Below are 25,424 nucleotides of genomic sequence, written 5' to 3'. Positions count from 1 at the left end.
CACTCCCCGCAGTCTTCACATTACCACCCTGGTTATTTTTCTAAAACATTTCCCTAACACTTCACTGTTTAAAGCCTTGCTTCCATTTCTACCTGTTTGCCACATTCAAACACCAGAGTTTGGCAGAGATTTCTAATGAGCCTGCTAAGGTTTGTATGTAGATGTCCCCCTAGAGTTTCATGTGCTTATAGGTGGGGCTTTTGCAGGTTGGTTGGATTTGGGGGTTTATAGCCAACTTGTTATTAGGAGGTGGGCTCTGGTCAGAAGAGGCTGTCACTGGGGCATGGCCTGCAGGGTGAAACTCCATCCGCAGCTCTTCCCATAACCTCAGGGCTTTCTCCTTCCCCTCTGGCATGCCAGCCTGACCAGCTCTCCTCTACCATGTCCCTTGGCTGTTCTGCCCAGTCTTGGAGCCAGCAGACTATGGACTGAAATTTCTACAAACTGTGAACCAAAATAGACCTGTTCTCCTTTTAGTTGCTGATGTCAGGTTCTGTGTCTTGGCAATGAGAAAGCACCTAAGACAGGGCAGGACCCAAGCTCACCTTGTCATGCTCTCAATTTTCCCAACTAATCCCCGCTAATCCATTTCTCTGCATTCTTCCACTGCAGATACTCAGCCTTCATAGCACATGTGTCTTTTCCTGTTTTCCAACTATCATTAACTTTCCTTTCTGCCATGAATATCTTCTTCACATCTTGTCCACCTGAGGAAATATCACTTAACTTAATGTCATTTCTAACTTAAATCAGATGTCACTTGCTCTCTTTGTTGTATTAGTTAAGCCTCCCTTATATGGTTCCCTAAATTTCAGCTTTATGTTGTGTTTGTATATGTCCATGATTGTATCATAACACTTAAAAATTGAATTACTATAACATATTTCTGTACTTCCTCTATTAAGCTATGAAATTTGACAATTCACAAACCCACATTTTATGATCTTTATGTTCTTGATGCCAGGACAGAGAGCTTTCTTTGGTAATTTATAAGAGTCCCAGTAAATCATGTGCGGGATAAGTGAATGACTCATAAGAGGTAAATATGAGTACAAGCTTCTAAAGAAAGACAACAATAAGAACACTAAAGGCCATTTGTTTCAAAAAATATATCTTTATCTTTAAAAGAATACGTATAGAATTTAGAGCTAGAAGAGACCTCAGAGTTGTGATCACTTTTGTATAATCTTTCCATTTAAAAGATAAAGCTGAGAGGTTGGGATGGGCTCACAACATAGGAAAGTGAAGGCAGAGCTGGAAAAATCATCTCAGATCCCAATACCCAGCCAAAGAGCCACACCATGGGTTCCAACATCCTGTTGGGCTTTACAAAGTACAAAGAAAAATGTGTTTTCTTCCTTGATTTTTCAATAAACGTTTGCAAATATAATTATTTCAAATAATGTCCTTAAAATATATTCCTAGAAGTAAAGAAATAAAGATTTGACATGTACTCATCAATGATCTTTGAAAAGAATCACACCCATATCTACTCTTGCAGAGTATACATGGAATACTCACTGTAATTACCTTTTAATGATTGTTATTACTATTTGTAAGTCTTTGTAAATTTGATATATATAAAAACAGTCTCTCTGTTGATTAATTGCTTTTTCTATATTATTCATAAAGCTTAACATTTTCAAATATTTGTTAACATTTACAAGTTTTGCCAATTGATCTCATGGAGAAGTCATAGTTTATATCAATCTGTGTGCCTTTTTACAGATGAAATATTAATCTTTGATGAAACAACTCCAATATATCTTCTACTTTAATTTCTGTTTTATAAAGGTGCCCGTGATAATATTTAATATTCAACTTTAAAATAAATTTTGTGTGTGTTTGTGGTGTGTGGATTGAAACGAGAGCCTTGCACATACTAGACAAGTGCTCTACCACTAAACTCCAACCCAGCCCAGCACAAATACTTTTTATCAAATCAAATTTCTCTTTTGCCACTATAATTTCTTTTATTAATGTTAAACTTACCCATTTAAATCAAATAAATTTTCTTATTTCCTTTTTTTCTTGAATTGTTTCTTCTTTTCAACTAAATCTAACAAATTTCATCTTATGTGGAAGAAGTTTCACTTGACTTTACTATAAATTGGTAAATAAATGATAAAATTTCCTTTTCCACTGATTTCTAAAGCCACTTTCATCACATAATACATAGATACATATTTGTGCAAATTTATTTATAAAATAATACTTTTATAGCTATTTCTATCTGGTTCCATATATCATACCTCTTGTTCTGATACTAATTAAATGCTAGATTATTGTAATGATTGTAGCTTAGCAGAATACTTCAATATTAAATGCTTGGTAGGAATAATAATTTCTTCAAAATCATATTAGCTATTTTTACTCATTTATTTTTCCTACTCCAATTTAAAGTATTATTTAATTTAAATTCCCCCAAATTCTCTTTTGTTATTTCTTTTGGAATTATACATAATGCCAAATACAGATTTACTCAGAAAGTAAATCTTAGTAATATTTTTCTATAATTAGCTCTTCTGTACATCAACAGATTTCTCTATATTTTTAAAATATGTTGCATATTTCTTAGTAATATATTCATATAAAGCTCTCATATTTTTGGTTTAATTTATTACAAGGTAGTTTAACTATTTTCTGCAAAGAAAACAATCCCATTTCACAGCTTAGTCAATGCCTTTTTACTAATACGTAGGAAAGCTCTTAATGTTTCATATTTTTATTTGATCATCTTTCTAAGATACTTAAATTTTTCTATTTATTGCCTTGAGATGAAATCATTTGAAAATAATCAAAATACTCTTTTTTTCTTTTTAGTGATAATCTTTGTTATTTTTGTTTCATGTTTTATTGTACTGGTTAAAATTTATACAATATTAATAATAGTGTTAGTAGAGCCAATCCATTGTAGAAATAACTACAAACATATATATATATATATATATATATATATATTAGTTATAAGCTGAGAGAGTTGTACTTTATTATGAACGTTTATTACCTTTCTAGTTTGTTGGGTTTGTACTCAAAAGAAATGAAGGTTATATTTTTATCAAATGGCTTTATAAAATATTATGAAAACTTAATCATCTTACATTACCTATTAGGGTGATTGTAGCACGTTTCCTAATATTAAGCCATACTTTCTTCTTTTAGATAGATTAAAAGTATTTCATGCTAACAGATTTGCTTCATAATCAGACAGACTATAGTGTTCAGAGACTCTCAAAATTATATATCTAGGAAATTTAAGTTAAATGATTGAAATCAATACGGTTTCTAGGGAAAAGAAAATACTGATAGATTCCATCTTTATACCAATCTCTGTGATCTCTAAGCTATTTCCATTTTTTCCTAGAAGATTGAGCATTGAAGTCATTAAGCTACTACCTCACCTCTGAATTTAGGGAACAGCAAATTTTAACTGTCATCCTAGACTAGCAAAAGTCCACCTAATGAACTAATGAGATTCAGAGGTATCATCCCTCTCTCAGATTCCCACCTCCCAGCTCAATCTGTTTAAACTTTCCCAATAAATTACTCAAAACTTCCTAAATGCCCCTCCTTTCCTCCTCAAATAGGAATTCATAACAACCAAGTCTGCAACAACTGGGTCCTGAAAATAATTTTGTACAGATCTGACATTCAACATAAATTTGCTATTGAGATTCATGATTCTAAGTTGGAGTTGGGATTTAAAAAAAAAATACATACATATATATATATATATATATATATATATATATATATAGTTAGTCTTACGAGGTGAACACCTGTAATCCCAGCACTCTGAGAGGCTAAGACAAGAGAATCACTAGTTGAGCCCAACCTGGGCAACTAAGTGACTTAGTAAGACCTATATCAAAAATAAAAGGTTAAAAAAGTTGGGGGCTGTAAATCAATAGGAAAACCCTGGGTTCAATCCCTGGCACCACCCAATAAATAAATAAATAAATAAATAAATAAATAAATAAATAAAGTTGTTAATCTCAACAGGTGTCCTCAACCAAGAATTGCTACATCCTAGCAACATGGGATCGCCTTGAGCTTCACTGTTGACCTATAAAGAGAGAAAATAAATACAAAGGGAAACAGACAACACAGAGGACAAGCAAACAGGTGTTTGGGTTTCTGACAGGCATTTTCTTCTTGGAACTAGTTCTTTTCTAAGACCCTTTAATAGTCTGCCATGGGTTTTTTGGACACATGTTCATAAATTGTTAGCTTAATTAAACAAGCTTAAATTGGTTTCTGTCACCTATAATCAAACTCTCCTAATGAATACACCATCATGTTTGGGTTGTTCCTGATATGAGTGCAACAATAGCTAAATGGAGTAGGGAGATACCTCTGAAATTTCATCCAATACTTTTTCTTTATGATAAATAAGGTTCTCCTAGCAACAAAAAGTCTTTGATTCTATACAAGATGTACAGTATTAATATTTTATTGCCTTGGAGTAAGGAATTGACATAGTTTTTTAAGTTTCTACAAAAATCTGAACTTTTTCTTTATTTTACTTTTTTTGATAGATCTTAAGATTTAAAAAATTTATAGAAATAGCATTTTATTCAAATAGTAGCAATAAAAGTAAACCTAAAGGCAAGTCTTTGTTCCCACATAGAGAGGAGAGGTTGAAAAAATTCATAGGGAAAACATAAGTAATTCCAGTTATATCATGATTCAAAATGTGCTCAATACAAATGCAAAGGATGGCTTAGGTAAATTTTTCCAATGATGAAACAAAAATCAGTTTGAGTACTAAAATCAATCAAACCACCCTTGGAGTTTATGTCTCTAATGTCAAGTGGTGCTGTAGTATTTTCGTGTCAGATAACACTGTAGCTCAGTAATTTGACTAAATATGTCACTTTTAAACAATTAATTTGTAATAGAACAATTATGGATTGAAATACTAGTCATTTATCATTTTAAATTTTGATATTTTCTTTATATTGCCCAGTAAACAACACACTGAAAGAAGCATGACCTTTCAGGCCAACTATCTTTAGACTGTTGCTCAAGTAGGTCTAACAAACCCAAGTTGCAGCCTCGGCAACACGGCATTTTACACGATTCCCTATTAAGCATGTAGCATTCAATTGATTAAGCTACTTCCCCTCCTGCTCTTATTATCTATTAAATGAGCCCTCTTCTAAACTAATGATATGACTTTTTATCTCAAATTAAAAGGGACTACAAAAAGTAATAATGTTAGAATATTAACATCAAAAAGAAACAGTTTAACAACGGCAGGATGCACACAGAAATTCCACTTTGGGGCAGTCCCTACCTAATACTAAAATGGACATTAATAAATAACTCCATCCAAAGAGTCATTTTTTAAAAATTACTTGCAAGGAAATTTGTAGCTCACTGATCTTGACAGGAAATCTGGAAGGCCGCACTCTACAAAACTGACAGTTGCCCCGTGAAGCTTATTCTTTTCACAACTGGTAATAGCTAAGCTAAAACCCTTCTAGTATATATTTGTTGTTTTGTATAATAATGGGCTCCCGGTCTGGTTGAGCATATTTGAGCTCTTTAGGAGAGTCAAAACTTTTCCTGAGGAATACTTGGTGTGGCCATCAGTTCTCACATTTCCAGTTTTGGAGAAGTGGGCTGCTATCCCACTAGGTAAGAAAACTAGCCATCACCAGCACAACCCACTGGACAAGTATCCACTTAATATATCATACACATTTAATGGGTTCCCAACATAGAACACAAATTCAAAACATATATGTACAGCAAAGAGCAGTGATATGTGAATCTTTGAGTCAAAGTGAGCACCATACAGCCACTGGGATTCCTCAAAGTATTTTCAGGACCAGTGTGTAGGACTAGGGGAAATGCATTGTCCAGAATTATGGCAACCCCTCTAATCAACTCCTCTAACCAGTTTTTATTTTAACTGATTTAAATGTTAGATTTATGATTAGAATGTTTTTGAAAACAGGGTTTTAAAAGCAGAGTATAATAAAAACACTCTTCATTTATTTTTCACAGATTATGGTACATTTCCACATCATCAGAATGCAGAAGAGTTATAAATATAGATGAAAAAAGATTGTCTTCCTCCTTTTTGGAAACACATTTTCAATGTTAAAAACCATTATGTTTGTTAGCTTTGTGAGTACATATGCAAAAGAATCAACAAGAAGACTTCAGCTTTAGCTGTAAAATTTTGCTGAATAACATTGCTCATTTGGCTGTCAAAGTCCCAAATAGTTTTTTCTTTTAATAATTTCCAAGAAAATTTATTGTCTCTTGAAAGATAGATAGACTTGTTGCAATCATATAATTTTCATTGCAGGCCTCTTTGTGCATTGGCTGCTTAGGAAAAAATCAAAACTAATATAGTCCTTTATTTTAGATAACATGTTTGTTTCTCCCTCCTTTAATAATTTCGATGATTTTACAGCCTTATATGTCTTCTTAATCATAAAGAGGTAAGGTGTTAACAATGAATGAATATTAATAGATAAGCTATTAATGAATTTTAAAATGATGAACATCCTGTAAATTACTAAAAATAAACTGAATTATATAATCCTATGATAATTTGCTTATGTTCAGGTCTCTTACCTGTATCATCAGCCACAGGAACACAGACAAGACTCAAGACTCACAAAATAAATCTCCAAGGAGCTCAAAGAAATTCCTTTTCATGTTCATGGCCTAAATTTAAACTATATTTCATGATGCTCATCTGAGGTACATTACTCTTATATCAAACACAGTTCTGTTATGCTTCAGTAGGTTCCCATTGTTCTCCAAAAGAGCAAACCTGAAGAATTGCCTCTAAAACCTCACATGGTTTATAAGGTCCTGCCGATTGCTTCACCCTTGCCTCAAACACCTGTCCCCTTCAGATTTCACCTGTTTCTAAGTTCCCAGACTAAAGAAGATTCCTCATGTACAAACAATTCTAATTCCATCATATCTCCCTTTCCAGCATTCATTCTAGATTATTTAATTGTACTCCTGTAAGTTTATTTGATTAATATCTAAGTTCTCAAGAAACTGTAAGTTTCACATTTTATCTTTTTTCCACCAGCGATCCACATTGAGCACCTATCATAATGCTGAACACAGTCTATGTGCTCAATAAATATCGACTAAATTAATGAATGCTATATTTGAGACTCTATCCCCCATGGACTGAAAAAAAAATTATGGAGAGAGTCAGCCCTAAAGGGATGCACAACAAAGTACTCTGACAATGTAGAAGCAGGGAAAAACCTACAAAAAGTGGACAGAGGAACTCAGACAACATTGAATTCTAAAGACAAACTGTCTTCATAGCTTTAAGACATTAATAGTCCATAGTAGCATCATTATATTACAGTATGGTATAATAATTGAAGTTATAAAGGAAGGATTAGGTTTTGATCTATAGTTAAAAGACAAATTACTAATTCACCTTTAAAATGCTCTCACCCAATATCTTTTCAAAAGATTCCCCTATGTTAAGGCAAAATTCAGTTATTGAGAAAATTGTTTTCATTTCCATTCTTCTTCACCCTTCCTAACACTACTGAATAAATGAAGTGTTCCCAAACCTCACATTAAGCTAAGTAACTTTGCATTACAACAATCCTCTTCTGCTCAGTTTGATAACTACATGAAAATTATTTCTACTGACAAAAGAATTAATGCTATGGAATGATTCTCAAAAATTCTGCTAGAGAGGATACTCTGCATTGAATATAAACCAAATTCTGCCTTATGTTGCCTGAAAAAAGCAAAAGAAGTTTCCACTTGAATTCTAAATTGAAGATGACCTTGTGCTTTATTGAGAAGGGCTGGCAGCTGAGGTCACTGGAATGTATTGTGATAGACAATACAGTGCTCTGCGTGGCGCAGAGGCCTGTCCATTGTGTGGATCACAGCCAAACTGAAAGAATTAGACAGCTCAGAGCATTCTATGATTCCATTTAAAAATAATGGTCAAAGTCATGGGCAACAACCATCACAACTTGCATGAAAGAACAGCAGCTTTCAATAATACCATCACTTGAGACAGGTAGCCTGACTGTTCTCAACTGAATACTGAGAATACAGCATATTCTGTATCAGTTTCTTGCAACAATCACAGAAGCAAGATTTCTACTTCTATAGTAGGAAAATCCCTCCTACACTACATTGTATGCAGCGCCTTGTTTCCAGCAGACTAAGTCATTGAGAAAAAAATACATATATATGAGGAAAGAAAAGATACAGAAACTGAACACTCTCTCAGTGTAAGTATAGAGCAATTCAAAATCATCCATTTTCTTCGAGTTAATTTGTTGTTTAAAAGACTTAAAATCACTTTCAAAACAAAATGTCTATAATCTCTTCTTTAATAATAGCAAGAACAAAACATTTTCATATAAATCTAATCTCTTGTCAATGATTTTGAATAAGCCTTCTAAGCTGTTTCTTAAATAGCGATATTTAGTAGAATATTTTGATTGATAGAGGCTTATTTTTAACTTTTACTTCTTTCAGAAGCAGATTAATGGTAGCACAAAAATATGTTTGAGATTTAAAAGCAGGTGGAAATATTCACACTTGTGATTAAAAGGGAGAACTGGTTCTAATCTTATGCTTTCCACTCTGCCTATCTTGTATATGTGGGGAGGAGGGATTGTGTCACTTCTAAAATATTTAGAGACAAAAAAGTAGTTGTAACTTACCATTAAAATTTACAGCCCTAATATAGCCAAGTAGCTCTTTCCCATCAATAGTGCTCATCCGTGGGCAAAGACCAGTGTATCCTGGGCAGAGATCTTTGTGCATATTGTGCAGAGCATAAGCCATGGAATATACTGCATCAATTACAAATTGGACCTTTCCTTCCTGTTCATAAGATGAATCACGAGCAATTCTCTCCAGCCCTGCAAAACAAAAAGGGAAACCATCAATTCACTTTCTTAGATTTTAATAAAAGGTGACATTAACACTGATTTCCATCATCTGAGACACAGGTAAAGAGACTCAACGATTTGATTTTACTTCTGATTAGTCCTGCTCTTACTGAGTCAGGTTTTAAAACAGGACATTGAATTTTTCTGCCTGAAAAAAAGGAGAAACTATTTCATTAGCAACAATAAATAAATAAATAAATAAATAAATAAATAAATAAAACAACTATTGTTTCATTTTCATTCCCTCCTTATTGAATCCCATTATATCGTAGGCTCCATAATTATATGACATTTTGGCGGTGACTTAATCTTTTAAGAAAAAAGAATCCAATTCTTTCCATCACCTACTTCAGCTCCAAGAACATCATTTAAGTAAGCATCCCCCGTCTGTTCTTGTTTTGAATGTTCTCTATTTGGGAGCCTTTTAATAACTATTATGTGATAACATTTCCTTAAGTGACTCTGGTTATCTTTAAAAGAATCATTCAATTTATTTTCTCTTTGAACTCAATTTTCTATTTTAATTTTCTATTAAAAAGATGTAGATCTCTCAAAACGAATGTCAGTCAAAGTAATTGTACCTGTGTTTAGGCATATTTAGGGCAGAGAATAGGCATTGGAGATTACCTCTAGGTTGGTGTTTATCAGTTAATATGTAATAGAAGCACAGAATTTTAGAAGTGGAAGATAAATTATATATCAGCTATGATCCAGCTTTCTCAATTTGAAGATGAACAGACTCAGGGAGATTAGACTCACATGGGGCACAAAGAGCAGATACAGGAAGCATTCCCCAAGTCTTATACTGAAGCTCCAATACTCTCTCTATGTTCACAAAAAATTAGTCAATGGCAAGAATTTGGGGCATGCAGGAAAAAAAATTACAAAACTTACCTCAAGTGATTATTAAAGGAATGAGAAAGGATCTACTATCATTTCTACATCCTTCTTAAAACTTCCTATACACATCAGTAACATTTGGAGAGACCAAAAGCTAATACTTTAAACTTCTTCATGGATGTTAGTTAGTAATCTATAATTATATTTAAATCTAACTAATACTTATTTTCTTAACACTAATGCACATACCTGAAAAATATAGTGAGTTAAATGAAAATGGCTGTTTTATATTTGAGCATTTATACTATAAGAAAATTAGCTGCTTTCTTTAATGTATACATTTTTATTTGTCCAGTCATTGAACATTATTTCTTCTGATCTCAATCATTTGTGACACTCACTTTCTTTGGATGCTTTGGTTGGTGCTCTGATCTATGCAATCTATCATGATGCTGAATTCTGTTCTTCCCCTTTCAACATGAATTTTCTAATTTTCTCATGGCTCAACTACCCCATTCTCCAAGGCCAAGCCTCTGTTTGCTCAAACTCAGATCTATTCATTTTCAAAATGAACAAGTATTATTGTAGTCTAGAAATGAGAATCTAAAATATTACTTATAGAGTCTAAAGCAATACACCAATTTATATAATAAGAGAGATAAATACAGTAAATGTTTAATTAAAGAATTACTGAGGTAAAAGATGTATTGTCATTAATCCTCTCAAAATATTATCCTCTCCTTTTGAACACATTCCATCATTTTTGTCACTTTCTGAAGCAATTGTGAAAGTTCTCTTTCATGAATGTCTTTAGTTGTGCTGTTCTGGCTACTGTGATATCCTGAATCAATTCAAAATGTTTACTATTCATGGTCATGTTGACTTGGGGGAAGATCCAGAAATCACATAGTGCCAGATTCAGTGAATAAGGTGGATGAGAAGACAGCATAATGTTTTTATTTGACAGAATTGCTGTGAGCATTTTGAATCAACTCAGGACACTGACACAGCCACAACAGCACAACTAAAAACACTCACGAAAGAGGACTTCCAGAACTTCTTCTGAAAGTCTCAAAAATGATGATATAAGTGTGTTGGAAGCAAAGGAAAATATTTCTGGGGGATAAATGTGTCTTTTACTTTAATAATTTTTAAAATTTAAACATCATATTCTTTTATTATGCCTCATATATCATTATTTCCCTAAAACCCCCTATTAAGGGTTTTACAGGTTTGGGAACACAAAGAGACAAACAAGACAAAGAAGACAAGTTTTCAAAAAGAGCATATTTAGGAATCCAAAATGTATACAGAGTCTCCCTCAGTCTAACTTCACTGCATGATCTAAGCCAAGATTCCTGCAGACACGGGAACAATCTTGTTGCACTTTTGTCTCCTGAGACCTAGGACAGCCCTGTTGTGCTTAGAATTTCAAGGCTTTGAAAACAGCCTTACTGGCTTCTGTCCAAAATTGTTTTCCCCCCATTTTATCAGAAAGAAGACATTTCATAAATAAATACTGAAAACAAATAAATAAATATTGAAAAATGGTTGCAGCAACTAAAAAGATGCAATTATTTCTTTATACATACTTATTTGGTTATCACTTGCTCTGCTTAATTCAGGATGGGTTTCTGAAACATGAGACCAAAATCTGGAGAAGCTAGGATAACTGTTTATGAGAAAGGAGGCAAGCGACAGGGAAATGTACTGATCAAGATTGAAATGACTACTGTTAGTATTGGTCCCTGAATCTGGATGAATTCCCCTGTGTTTCATTTACTTTGCACCACTAAGCTTAATGACTGACAAAAGATTATGAGCCAGAGCAGCTGTTGCCACGATCACTCAGTGTCATAAGTACAGATTCCTCAATGCTATCTCAGAACTTCCTAGAGAAGAGGTAAGCCTTTCCCAGAGCCCAGGAGGAGGCTTCAGGGCCACTGTAGCACCCCCACCCCCAGCACAGAGGAGGTGAGCCACTCCCAGCACCCAGGTGGAGGCTTCTGGGCCACCATACCACCATCCTCAGGAAAGAGGAGGTGAGCCTTGTAGGTACCAGCAGCATCCCCGCCCCATCAAAATGAGAAGACATATAAACAAGTCTCAAAACCAGACCTCCAGATCACCTACAGTAACCACAAAGGGAGAGGAGAGGGAACACTCTGATACCCAACCACCTGGACTCCCTGAACTGGCAACAAAAGAGGATCTGGGAAGAGTGAAAGCAGAAATAATTTCTCAGATAACACCAGAGATTGTCCCCATAGTGCAAGACATGATTAATAAATCTAGAGAGGACACAGATAAAAAAAATTAAGGAACTGAGGAACATGATGGAATCCCAAAATAAGAAACAAATAGAATCCATAAAACAGGTGCAAACAGATTTCCAGGAGATTAAAAACTCCATTGAAAGTTTACACAGCAGAATGAGCCAATGTGAGCCAGAATTTCAGATATAAAAGATAAGATTCCAATTAGTGGCTAGGAAACGAAAAATTTCTTTAAAATAGTAAGAGACCAAAAAATCAATCCAGCAGCGCTAGATGATGCAAAGAAGAATAACATAAAACTGATTGGAGTCAATGAAAAAACAGGAGAGAGTGCAGGCAACATTAAAAAAACTGTGCACAGGAGGGATGACAGAAAACTTCCCAAGCAGGGGAAAAGAATGACATACAGATAAGTGAGGCATGTAGGATTCCAACTTGCCTTGATCAAAAAAAACTACACAGAGGCATATAACAGTTAATATTCCAGGAACCCAAGAGAAGAACAAAATTCTACAAGCAGTTAGAGAAAAGAAACAAATCACATACAAAGGAAAGCCCATCAGAATCACAGCAGACTTCTCCACACAAACCCTCAAAGCAAGAACAGCTTGGAGAGATGTGCTTAAAGCCCTAAAGGAAAATAGCCTCTAACCCAGATTGATGTACCCTGCAAAACTATCTTTCAAAATTGATGGAGGAAATAGGATCCTTTCATGACAAAGAGCACCTCAGGAACTTCATGAATACCAAACCAGCACTCCAAAAAATTTTGGACAATATCCTAGGAAAAGACAATGAGAATCACAACCCCAGGAAGCACAGCAGGATGAATCCATCAGCCAGGACAAGAAATTAAACATAAAGGGGGAGAATACAACAAAAAGAAAAAGTCATGACAATGATAAGTCAATACGTATCGGTTATAACCATCAAGGTTAATGGTCTCATTCACCAATCAAAAGAAATAGACTGGCAGAATGGGTCAAGAAGCAAGATCCAACAATATTCTCCATACAGGAAACACACTTAATTAAAAAAGAAACTCATAAACTGAAAGTGAAAGGGTGGAAAACAATACACCATGTGACAGGAATGCAAAAAAAAGCAGGAGTAGCTATCCTCTTTGCAGATCAAGTGGATTTCAAACCAAAATCTGAAACACTTCTGGTTCCAAGAATTTCAGATAAGGAATAGTCAACTTGTATGTACAAATCGATTGTGAACATGTTTTTTCATTCCTCTTAAGTAAAAACTTAACAGAACTGTTGGTTCTCAACAGTAATACAAGAAATTTCTATATTGTTTTCCAAAATGGTTTTATCATTTTACATTCACATTAGCAGTATTAAAAAGTTCTAACTGGTTCATACCTAAGATGACATTTGTTCTTTTAAGACTTTTAACTTCATCTCCCTAATGAGTGTATAATACGATCTTGTTATTGTACTGATTAGTATTTTTCTGATTCTAGGGTTGCACCCCTTTCCTTGTGCTGTACTGGCTATCATCTTCCTTTGTCTACTTTTTAATTGGGTTGTCTATTAATAAGCTGTAAGTATTCTTTATATATTCTGGTCATAGGTCCGTTCAAGGACTATTTTTCATTTTCTTAATGATGTCATTTAAAATTCTAAATTTTGATGGAATCTCATTTATCAATTTTTTTTTATACATCATGTTTTTTGTATCCTAGGAAATTCTTGCCTACCCTAAATTCATGAACATTTTCCCTTATAGTTTCTTCTTAAAGTTTTATAGTTTTAGTCTTTCATATTTAGGTTCATAGATCCTTTCAAGTTATCTTTATATATGGAAATAAAGGGTTGAGGTTAATTTTTTACATACAGATAACAGATGTTCTAGTACCATTTGCTCAAAACACTATCTTTTCCTCTGCTCTTGAGTTGAGTTTATGTTCTACAAAATGTTAATGTTAAATAATCTTTCAAAACTCAGTGGACCATGTATGTGTGGTTCTATTTCTAGATTTTCTGTTTTATTCCAATGATCTATATGTCTTTCCTTATACCAACCCTGCCTTGATTACTATAGCTTTAGAGGAAGTCTTAAAATTAGGTAATAAAAGTCTTCCAGCACTGTTTTTTTTCTTTATTTTTTCTTTTTACCTTTCTAGGTCCTTTGTACTCCTACATAACTTTTAAATTTCAATATCAATTCTTTATTTATACCAAGTATATATAGACCTGAATTTTTATACATACCTTGTGTTTTCTAATCCTGCTAAATTCAAATACAAGTTCTAGGGGCTCCTAGAGATTTCTTAGTATTTTCTCTCTAGATGATCACTTCATCTACGTACAAAGATTTTACTTCTACCTTGCCAATCCTATGCTAATTGTGTCTTTTTATTACCAGACTATTTTGGTTTGGGCCTATGTTTCAAAGTTTAATGAACAGATGAAGAGTAGGTATATCTGCCCTTGTTCCCCAGCTTAGGGAGAAAACATTGTATCTTTTCCATTTATATAAGGCATTTTTGCTGGAGGTATGGAGTACATGTCCTACCCGTAGAGAAGGTTCTGTTCTACTTCTAGTCTCCTGATAGCTTTTACCATGAACAGCTGTACAATTTAGCCCAATACTTTTTCTGCAACTACTGACAGGATAATATGGCTTTTTCCTTTCCTCTGTTGAAATGATGACTTTTGGGGGTGGATCTTCCAATGCTGAACCAACAACTGCTATCCCTATAATAAAACCAATTTCTACACACTGCCAGATCTGACTTCTAATAGTTTCTTTTGTTAAACAAATTTTTATCTATGTTCATACTTTTTTCTTCTGTTATCTTTATCCAGTTTTAGTATTAGCACAGTGTTGATTTCCTAAAATGAGATGTGTTCCTTTTTTCTGCTTTAAATGTTTGATATAATTCATAAGTTAAAATGTTTATGAGCCTGTTGTTGTCATATAGGTAGGTTTTTGAGCTAGGAATATACTTTCTTTAATAGGTGCTATTCAAATTTTATATTTCCTCCAGAGTCAGTTTCATTAACCTGTCTTCTTAGAAGTTGTCAAATTTATTTCAAAAAAGATTTTTGTAATATGCTTTCTATATCTTTTTAAATTCTGTAAAATCTGTGGTAATGTCTTCTAAATTTTGATATTGTAACTTTAAAAATGTATAATTGATATTGTGTAATAGGAAGGAAAGGTCTAAAGGAGCAGGGGAAGTGGGAGGGGTAGGGGAAAGGAAAGAAGGGAAAAGAAAAAATATGAGAAAAGAAAAAAATGGAAACAAAGTCTTTGCAAATAGGGAAGGGTGGAGGGGGTGAAGGGAGGGCAGGGGAAGGGGAAGAAAAGAAGAACCAAGATACATCATGTAAAGGTACAAGATCCCAATGATGAATGTAACTGTATTTTATACCTAAAATGTAACAATAAACTTAATGGAAAAAAAAAATCCCTCCTATATCAGGGACATGAAGAATCTGTCACTTAAAACTTCCCCAGAGGTTGTGATGCAACCAGCCTGATGTATCTTCCAGTTTTTAGGACCCACTGCTCTCCAAAATTTTAATCCCAAAAAAACAATACAAATTTGCTCTTTAGAGAATTTTATGACACAGAAGTTTCAAAATAAAAATAATCCTTTCATGATATGTGCAAGTAGAAAATAACCAGGGCTGGGGATTTAGCTCAGTGGTTCCGCCACCTGCCTCGAAAACGCAAGAACCTGAGTTCGATCCCCAGTACCAAAAAATTACAAAAAAAAAAAAGAAAAGAAAACAACCAAATCAATTTCTCCTCCTTTTCCCATCAGATATACTGAGGGGCACACAGCCATTTCTCAGTCTCTGTGAGGGACTTGTCCCAGGACACCAGTAGACACCATTATTCACAGATGCTCAAGTCCCTTGTATAATATGCTGGTGTAGTATTTGTATATAACCTATACACCTCCCTTAAATCAGTTCTAGATTTCTGTAATACCTAATACAATGTAAGTACTTATGACCAGTTGTTACACTGCATTGTTTAGGGAACAAAGATAAGAACTTTATAGGCTGCGCATGTTTTATGCAAATATATTTTTAAATAATATTTTTTATCTGTAGTCAGTTCAATCTTCAGATGCAAAAATCTGTGGATAAGATAGGAAAGCTGAAAATTCCCAGTGCATAAAAATTTCCAACTTCTATCCTATCCTTAGACACACAGGAGCGACTAGAATTGATTTTGACCAAAGACATAAATGATCTGAAATTTTAAAAGTGTAAAGAATTAAATGTTTTCCTCTTGAGAGGGTATTAGCAGGAGGTGGAAAGGAAGTAGAAAAAAGAAATAAACAGGGAAAGAATAATACAGGGAAAGACTCAAGCTCAAGGTGCAAAAAGATGACAGAGGCTGTTTTAAAACAAAGATGTCTAACGTTCCAGGCTAAACTGACTCGCTGTCCCTTAAATCTGCCCGCTGCATACACAAACACACATGCACTCTCTCTCTCTCACACACACACACACACACACACATATACACTCCCTCAGTGAATATTTCTGCTTCTTTGTCTGACTTTGTTTTCTTTTGTGAATTTTAAAGAAAAGGAAGGATATTTCCATTACTACGAGGTAAGAGACAGACAGCAAGCATAGAATTGGCAAAAAATGCTTAAGTCAGTTTATTTCAAAGGAAATGATGACCATAAGACTATGAAGAAATTTCATGGGCCGGGGATTTCGCTCAGTGGTTTTGCCGCCTGCTGTGCAAGCACAAGGACCCGAGTTCGATCCCCAGTACCAAAAAAAAAAAGAAATTTCAAAATTTTTCACCATCCATGAAATATATGGAAGAACTAGGTATAGGTCAATATTTTATATTGTTAAATTTTCTGTAATCAAAATATTCTGGATTTAATATAATTTTAATGCCCCTGAATTCTCTTGTCAATTTATAAATATCTTCCTCAGCATTTAATAATTGGAAGAAATTTATATACACTTTTCTGATAACTTTTTAATACAGTCCCAATATAATACACATACTCTTCTTTAACTTCTCTTTAAAAAGAAAAGATTTCACTTCATATATAATAGATTCACGGGCACTCTTAAATGCCACACTGTCTTATTCAAGGCATATTTAAATTTTCAGTCTTCAAATTATTTATTTCCTGGGTTTCTTACAAAATCTAGTTAATTTGAGTGAAGATTAACTTATGCAATTTTAAAGTAAAAATTCATAAATCTGTCTAGGGTCACAAATGAGTCAGTTGACACTCTAAGACATTTTCTATAATTCAAGCACATGATAACAAATTGAAAGACTGGAAAACATTTCCAAATTGAAAAAGAAACCATTTATTTGTCTTCAAGGTGTTTAGATAATGTATATTTCTCTTCACTAACATGTGAACCACATCATGACACTTAAGATTTTATAGCAACTAAACTTGGCTCTTTACTTCCTAAATCTCGTTCTTTCATTCATTCATTAAAAGAGGAGCTTAGGAGTCTGACAGTGGCTCATCAACTTAATTGGTTGTAAAATTTCATTATGCTATACTTTCTAAAGTTAACATTAACGTATTCCTATAAAGTGCTAAATATTGTCAAAGACTATGTCAACCATTCATTTAAAATATCACTGATTGTACAATTGTGGTGTGTTTTACTGTATAGCTTAAAATTAACAATATATGTTTGTGTTTGCATGGTGGGAGAGGAAGTCAGCCTCATATATTTTACAGCAAGATTATCTGAAGATTTCATTAATGAAACCTCAAACTCCTGACTTTACATCACATTCCTAGAAAATATAGGACATTCTTATTGGTCCAAGAAATAGCTCATGTACTTTAACTTTAGTTGCAATGTTTCACACTTTATAGTGTATCTTGTTGAGTTGTTTCTTCATAGTGAAAAATGTAAATCAGCTCAAATTTGCAAAGTATTCTGTATATTACAATGTGACTGTCTTACGGGAGCCCAACAGGAATTTTAAATCCAATGATAGACACATTCTTGAAGCAGAGCTTTACTTTCTAAGAATTCCTCATTTCTAGGGATAGAACTGGGTTTTCTAAATGGAAATGTCAGAGAGCTCTTTTCATTTTCCTGTAATTAGTCATTCAAAGCTTCCAATATTAATGTAGTGATGATGCAATAAACAGATGTTGACTTAGGGCAAAAATTAACTTCTATTAGTTGTTGTATTCACAGGAAATCAAATAACTAGTTGGTTCTTTCTTTTTTTAATGTCTCCCTTTGGGGTGGACATAATCTCAGACTCCAAACTTGTGGGTTAAAAATTATCTTTTCTCAATTCCACTCTTTCTCTAAAGCAAGCAATAATTATTTTAAATAATTAAATCATTTTCCTGGAGTTGCTGTGAGAAGAAAGGTAAGAGAGAAGAAGAGATTTTGTGAACCTGCTATAAATAAAGTGGACCCTTGACTTAAGAACTTGATCTGTTCCTGAGGGCTGGTTGTAACTCAAGTTGGTTGTAAGTCAATACTGTTGAGATCTGGATGTTTACTTAGGTACACACTATAGATAACAAGAGGCAGATGAATCTTTCATTAACCTAATTAACCCAAGTTGTTTGTATGTAAGGCCAGTTGTAACTTGAGGGTCCACTGTACTATATGTTAATGTATATAGGACCAAATATAAAAGTCCTTCTAAATTCCACAGAAGTTTCATATTCCTGTCAGGTGATAACCAAGAGTAACCTGATCATGCTGTAAGTGTGGTTTCCCTAACTGCACATGAATGCTGTAAGCCCAGTGACTTTTAAATCAGTGAGAACATGCCAGGAATGGCACTGTGCACTAAAGAGTAATTACTAACAAGCTGGCCAGTGTAGGTTATCTTTTGCTACAGGTGTGCTGGTTTGAGTTCAATGATACTCTGAAGGGAGTATGGGAAAGAAACTTCAGCATGTTCCACTGTGCATAAATATATGTGACAATTATATATCTCCCACATCATAGAGGGATGAAACGCAGGACCTGAGATAAGACAGAATGACAAACTGATAGAAGGAAGCAGTTGACCCTGGGTGAGGTGTTAAAATTCAGTAGAGCTGAATGTGGGTCTGAGCTGGAAGGCACGTAGCCTTGGACACATTAGTGACCCTAAGCCTGGTACTTCAGCTGGAACTTACTCACTGGGACCTTCATGAAGAGATTCCTGACCTCTCAGACTTGTCTGCAGAACCATCAGCTCTCTCTGCTCTACCTGTAGGTTATTCAATATAACATGAGATCTCCAAACCATAGGCCCTCACTCAGCTGTTCAGGCTATAATTCCTACTCTCTGGCCCAGATCTTCTATCTCAGTTTCCAAATCTCATATCACCTCAAGCTAATTAACATTTAATGATGTTTCTTCTCAATTTAATAACTGAGATTAGATCATGGAGCAACTTAAATGTGAGGCTTAATGCTGAATATCATTCACTTGAAACAGATAGCCATGATAAATATTTAAATGTTTTGCTTGGAATTGAAACAAACACAGGTAGAGATGTAGAGATGGAAGTTGAGAGACAGGCCATGTAGAGATTGGAAACAAGATGAGGCAGTGGAAATCCAGTAAAGAAATGAGAGAAAATATACTTCAGACAAAAAGTTGACAGAATCAAACACCTGATGAAGTATGGTAGTAAGGGTTGGGGATATAAACAACTCAGGATTTTGAAGCCAGTAAAAGAGCACTGACACCATGAACAGAATTCAGAAATTCAGATGAATAAGAAGGTTCAGTTTATGATGTCCTCCCAGATGCATCAAGACCTCAGTTAAAAGGACTCTTGTTGTTTCTTTTTTATTCCACAGTAATTATTACATCCTTTAACATAGTATAGACCTTATAAAAATATATTTATTTCAAGAATAAAAGTTCCAAATGTTTAGAGTAACCATGTAACAGTTATGCGGTTGATCATTTATTTGTAACACTGCAATACTTTAAGCCCCCTTGGAGTAAAGGCCATAATGCTGTACTATGTGGGATAAAACTAATAGCCTGAGATATCAGAGTTGTGTTCTACTCTTAACAAAGCAAACAGTTAACTTTGTGAAATAGAGCAACTCATTGTCTCTCTGCTGTTTGTTTACTTTTCAGTAAGTATTTGGGAACTGATGAGATGATCTGATAGGATTGCTGCAGCTCTGCAAGTCAGAATTCCAGAGCATGCTCTCTCTTTCTAAATGCTTCCTCCCTTCACATTCTAAGATCACTTGAAGATTATATAAATGTCACCAAGCAAATGCTTCTAAACTCAAATCTCCAAATAGCACTCTATATTCTGTAACTGGGCTACCACTGAGACCGGGAAATTCTAGACTAATGAAAATAGCAAGCATCAGCCTGCATTTTAGTTCCTATGTTGTCAAATATTGGTTAATTTTGTCATCAGATTTTCCTTAGTCTTAAAATAGCCACATATTAAATCTTATTCCTTACTAAAGAGAATAATTTTCAGTTCTGTTATTTTGATATAATGAATAAAGGAATGAATTATGGAAAATAAGGTCAGAGAAGTGAAAGGGAAGAGAAAAGGTACCTAATTAAAATGGATGAGACACATCACAAATAGCATCTCTTTAATATTAAATTATTGTTACTGTTCTTGTACAAAGAAAGAAAGTAAGACTCAAAAAGTTGAATACAGTAGTTTACTCAATATCACAAAGTAATGGCAGTAAATGGTAATTTAAAGTCAGGTCTGTCTGATTCAAAATATTCTACAGTAACTACTCTGTGAAATTTTCTTTGATTCATTCATTTCAGGTTCATATTTTTCTTTTTTGAACTGCTGTTTAACTCACTGCCACTAGACTCATGATTGGTTAGTTTAGCTGTAGATAGAGACTCAGGGTATGGGGAGAGTCTACTAGTACTGTACTAGAGTACTAGAGTAAGTAAGAGTTAAAATCTGTTATAAAAGCAATAAAACTTTTACAGAAATATCAATAAATATCAAATAAATGCAAAGACATATTGAAATATATTAAACAGGAAAAACATGGTTCTATAACATTTTAACCATTTTTCAAAACTATAAAAAAATTCTTTGTGAACTTCAGCCATGCACTTGGGATGAAGTTGGCATACAATAGCTGAAATTCACAACCAAGGTGATTAGATATTTGCGGCAAAAGCCAGCAATAATAAAGTTTAATACATTTATGTTTACACAATTAAAAGTATTTTAGCCGTTTGTGTGCATGCCTGTGTGTGTGTGTGTATGCCTGTGTGTGTGTGTGTGTTTGTGTGTGTACACACCTCTACCTAACTTTCCAAGAAAATAACATCAAGTTCAAAAGAGATTTCTACACTGAAGTTTCTGCTTTGTTGATTCCATAGTAGGCTATGTCAAGAATCTACAAAGACAGATGTATTGGACTAATGAACTAATGTGAGCCTCTGCCTTATCTTACAAAGGGCAGAAGAAATTAGAAGATAAGGGTCCTTTGCTGAAAATCACCTGCTCTCTATCTTCTTCTATAATTTAAATGTAGTAGCAAGAACTGAAGGCCAGCTGCCTGGGGACACATCAGGAGGCACTCATAAATCAACCACTGAAGAGCTCTAGATCAGCCCACAATAGCTCCTCTTCTCTGTGCTTGACAGGAAATGGAAAGCACTTCAGGCAAGTGCCAGGTGTCCCCTCTAGTATTAAAATTTCCATGCAATGCCTTCGTGTTTCCAAAACACCGAAAAACCTAAGGTAATTGGCAAATAAGATTAAGAAAATATCTTCAGATAAAACAAGTAGTTTAAAAGAAAGACATTCTAAAGAGCAAGTTATTTCATAGATAGATCCTGAAGTCCCTAAACAAAGAAAAGGCTGTTTGATTAAATCCAGTCATTTGCATTTTTTCTACTTAATTATCTTAGATCATGCACAGAAGAGACAAATTTTGATTTAAAATAATGTCTAAAGTTGTTGAGGAATACCCAAGTACATTGAAAGACATTTCCCACATTTCCTTCTCTTTAAAGTACATTGAAGACATTTCCCACTATAAATGAATTCAGGTTTTCCCATCATAATTACTTCAGCACATAGAACTTCTAGTGTTCCTCCCCTCCCATATGTTATAGCCATTAAACACCCATGACTTAGCTTAGGATTTGCTTTTTGAAAATATATTTCACTTTTTGCTAATTACATAAGTAATACACAGTCAATATAAATGTGGAAAGTAAACTATAAATAAGAATTAAAGTGTATCTGCTAACCTGTCAACTTAACCACCATATGTGCATATTGATCTAATTAGTGCCTTACCGAATTTTTCTTTGCCTTTTTTTTTTTTTTGAGGTCCTACTAGAGACTGAACACAAGGCCTTTCCACAGAGGTACATGCCTCGGGGGCGGTGTTTTGTTTTGTTTTAACGTTTTTTTTAAAATTATTATTCATAAGTTCTTTTATTAGTACATTTTAGGTAAACAATACGTTTACATTTATCATTGGGTGCTTGTACCTGTACATGATGTATTTTGATTATTTTTTCCCCATTACCTGTTTGCCCTTCACCCCCTCCACCCTTCCCTATTTACATAGACATCATTCCCATTTTTTTTTCTTTTCTTATAATTTTTCCTTTCCCTACTTTCCTTTCCCTTCCCCTCCCTTCACCCCTACATCTTTGGACCTTTTTTCCTATTTAAAATTATCAATTATTCATTTTAATCATTTTAACCCTTATTTACACTTTCAGTGAAGAAGATGTGTTTTTTTTTATAAAATGGAGTACTACTCAGCCATAAAGAATGAGAAACTAATCATTTATAGCTAAATGGATGCATATTGAGGCCATGCTCTTAAGTGAAATAAATAGGACTCACATGTGTGTAAATACCAGTTTCTCCAGTTTGTCTTAAGGTTTTAAGAGAGGATCTAAGTCACTAAGTTGTCCACCCTGGACTTGAACTTGCAGTCCTCCTTTCTCAGCTTCCCTGAATTTTGGGATGACAGACATATGTTACCTTGCCCAGCCTTGCTTCTTTATTATTAAACATTATAGTAATATACTCTTCTTAATATGTGTTACTTTTTAATATGCTGCACATCTCCACCTATAGTGAAAATTCCCCTATGTTCTATGTGCTCTAAAATGTGTGTTCTAAATATTCTTTAATATTTAATTAAGATTATTAGGTAATCATTAATCATTTGATGAATTCAAATTTTTGCATCCAATTCTTGACTCTCAATGTGATATTTGGGGCAAGGTAGGGATCTCAATATTATGTTTTCCAAATAATGAACCAGTTTTTCCCATGCTATTTGCTAAATAGATACTCTTTTCCCTACTAATTTATAAAATTCACTTTTAATATATATCAGCTTCTTATACATTATTAGGTATATATTTGGAGATTCTACTCTAAGCCATTTGTGTCTGAATATACTCTACTCTATATTTTTAAAATTCTTGTGATTTATAATTTTAGATCATTGATTCATTACTTCTATAATACTCTTATTTTTAAACATTCCTTGACTAGTCTGTTTCAAAAAATGGAACTTTCATTAGAATTGCATCAATTTTTAAATTAGTTGAGAAATATTAGTCATTGCTGCAGTATTAAATTCTCAGTTGATTATATGGACTCTGTTTATTCAAATCTTCTACTGAAAACTTCAGTAATGATATGTCACTCATATATTTTTTTGGAATTAATTTCTTAATATTTCATATTTTGTAGCTTTATGAAAAAGAAATTTTTCATTTGAATTCTAATTCATTATTCTTTGCATGATACATAAATTCTGATTTTTGAACATTTTTAATGTTCAACATTTTATTCCCCTATTATTTATATTCTGTGCATTCTAAAAGGCCCAGATCAAATCCTATTTTTTATACATTCAAAGAAAAATATGAAAGAACAAAGGCCCTGGGATTGGATCAAGATTTTAGACCTTCCTTTAGAGTGTCATGTCCTTCATTCATAAAATGGGAATTTACTGCATACATTGATTGCATGGTTGCTGCCAGGAATAAATGAGATAAGGTAGGATATCTGGCAACTTACATAGTGAAAGAATGACCACATTTTTGCAATGTAGATCTATAAAATACCTAACCTTCTATAATATTCAACCCTTTTCCAATCACACAAATGAAAGAAAGCACAACAAAATATAAAACCCACTACATAGATTTCTATATTCATTCAGTTAACATGAGAAAGGCAATTTAGTTTAGTGATAAATAGCACTCATCCTGTATCCCATTTGCTTGTGTTCAAATCTTAAGACCACTATTTACTAGTTATGGAGATTTGAGTAAATCCCTTAACCTGATGCTTCAGTTTTCTCATCTTTAAAATGGGGATGATACTTATAGTATCTCCCCAATAAGGTTGCTATCAAAATTAAATCATTTAACATACATAAATCAGCTAAAGAGTTTATTGAAAATAGTGAGCACCACATAAGTGGATGTTATTATTATTATTGTAATCTTATTACCTTCATTCTTTAAACTTTGTGATTTGTTAAGCACTGAATGGAATACAATAGGAAACAGAAAGTGACCTAGTTCCTAATGTCATAAAGTGATGCCAGTGCCAAAATCTGGAAGATAAATGGTAGTGTATTGGATGAGGGTCCTACGGGGAGCACAGAGGGTAAGTGACAGTAATACCAGGGGCTCAGTGAAAGGAGAGGAGAAAAGTATAGGGATTGAAATAAAGCCAGTGAAGCTGGGGCAGAGGAAGCAGAAGGGAAGCACAGATGAGGTCTGAGAGGGGGTGGGGTCACTCAGGGGACCCTGTAGACTACCTGGAGTCACTTTGTCTTTTCCCCAAGAGCAGGAGGAAGCCATGGAAAGGTGAAATAACAAGGCTTCCAGTTCAGATAGAGTACTGGGTCAAAAAAGAGGGAAGTGTGAATAGAGTAGCCCATTTGGGAGGTTTATCATAGGTTGGATAGGAGCAAAGAGTAGTATGGGATAAGGTGGTGATGAAGATGGAGAAATGTGAATGCAGTTGAGACATATTAAAAGACAAAATTAAGCGCAAGGACCCAAGTTCAATCCCCAGTACCAAAAAAAAAAAAAAAAGACAAAATTAACAGGATTTAAATATGGGAGTTAAGCCACAAGGTGGTATTTAGAGTGCCATCTAGGTCCCTAGCTTATATATCTACATAGATACCTCATTTAAATATCTGCACAGATCCTAACACTGTTCAATGAGATGGGCAGTACTGTCTAGGCCAGAAACTGGAGGTGCCACTAGGTAAATACATATTTTCCTAATGTACTTTATGGTTTAGATTTTCAATGTCTTCCAAAAGTCTTATGTATTCAGAGGTGGAGCTTTTGGAAAGTGATTGCAATTCTGAAGGCAATATCTATCCAGGCACTCAGGGAACCCTGAAGCCATTTTCAAGACAGCCAG

General features: G+C 34.0%; 1 protein-coding gene across 7 annotated transcripts in view; it reads right to left on the bottom strand.

Moving 5' to 3' along the window:
* The window catches only part of Grm8 (glutamate metabotropic receptor 8), an 867,398-nt gene that overhangs the window by 333,603 nt on the left and 508,371 nt on the right, over positions 1 to 25,424 (bottom strand). For all 7 annotated transcript variants that reach the window (XM_021237614.2, XM_004856414.3, XM_087204574.1 and 4 more), the window contains one exon: positions 8,691 to 8,891. In XM_021237614.2, coding sequence (XP_021093273.1) covers positions 8,691 to 8,891 — 201 coding nt within the window. The remainder of the gene's footprint in view (positions 1 to 8,690; positions 8,892 to 25,424) is intronic.

This window comes from Heterocephalus glaber, unplaced genomic scaffold, assembly GCF_053883595.1.
Source record: "Heterocephalus glaber isolate CG9 unplaced genomic scaffold, H.glaber_assembly_v1.0 deba00000546, whole genome shotgun sequence".
Taxonomy (NCBI): domain Eukaryota; kingdom Metazoa; phylum Chordata; class Mammalia; order Rodentia; family Bathyergidae; genus Heterocephalus; species Heterocephalus glaber.
The sequence above is the reverse complement of the archived record's forward strand: the minus strand, read 5'-3'. Positions and strand labels throughout refer to the sequence as shown.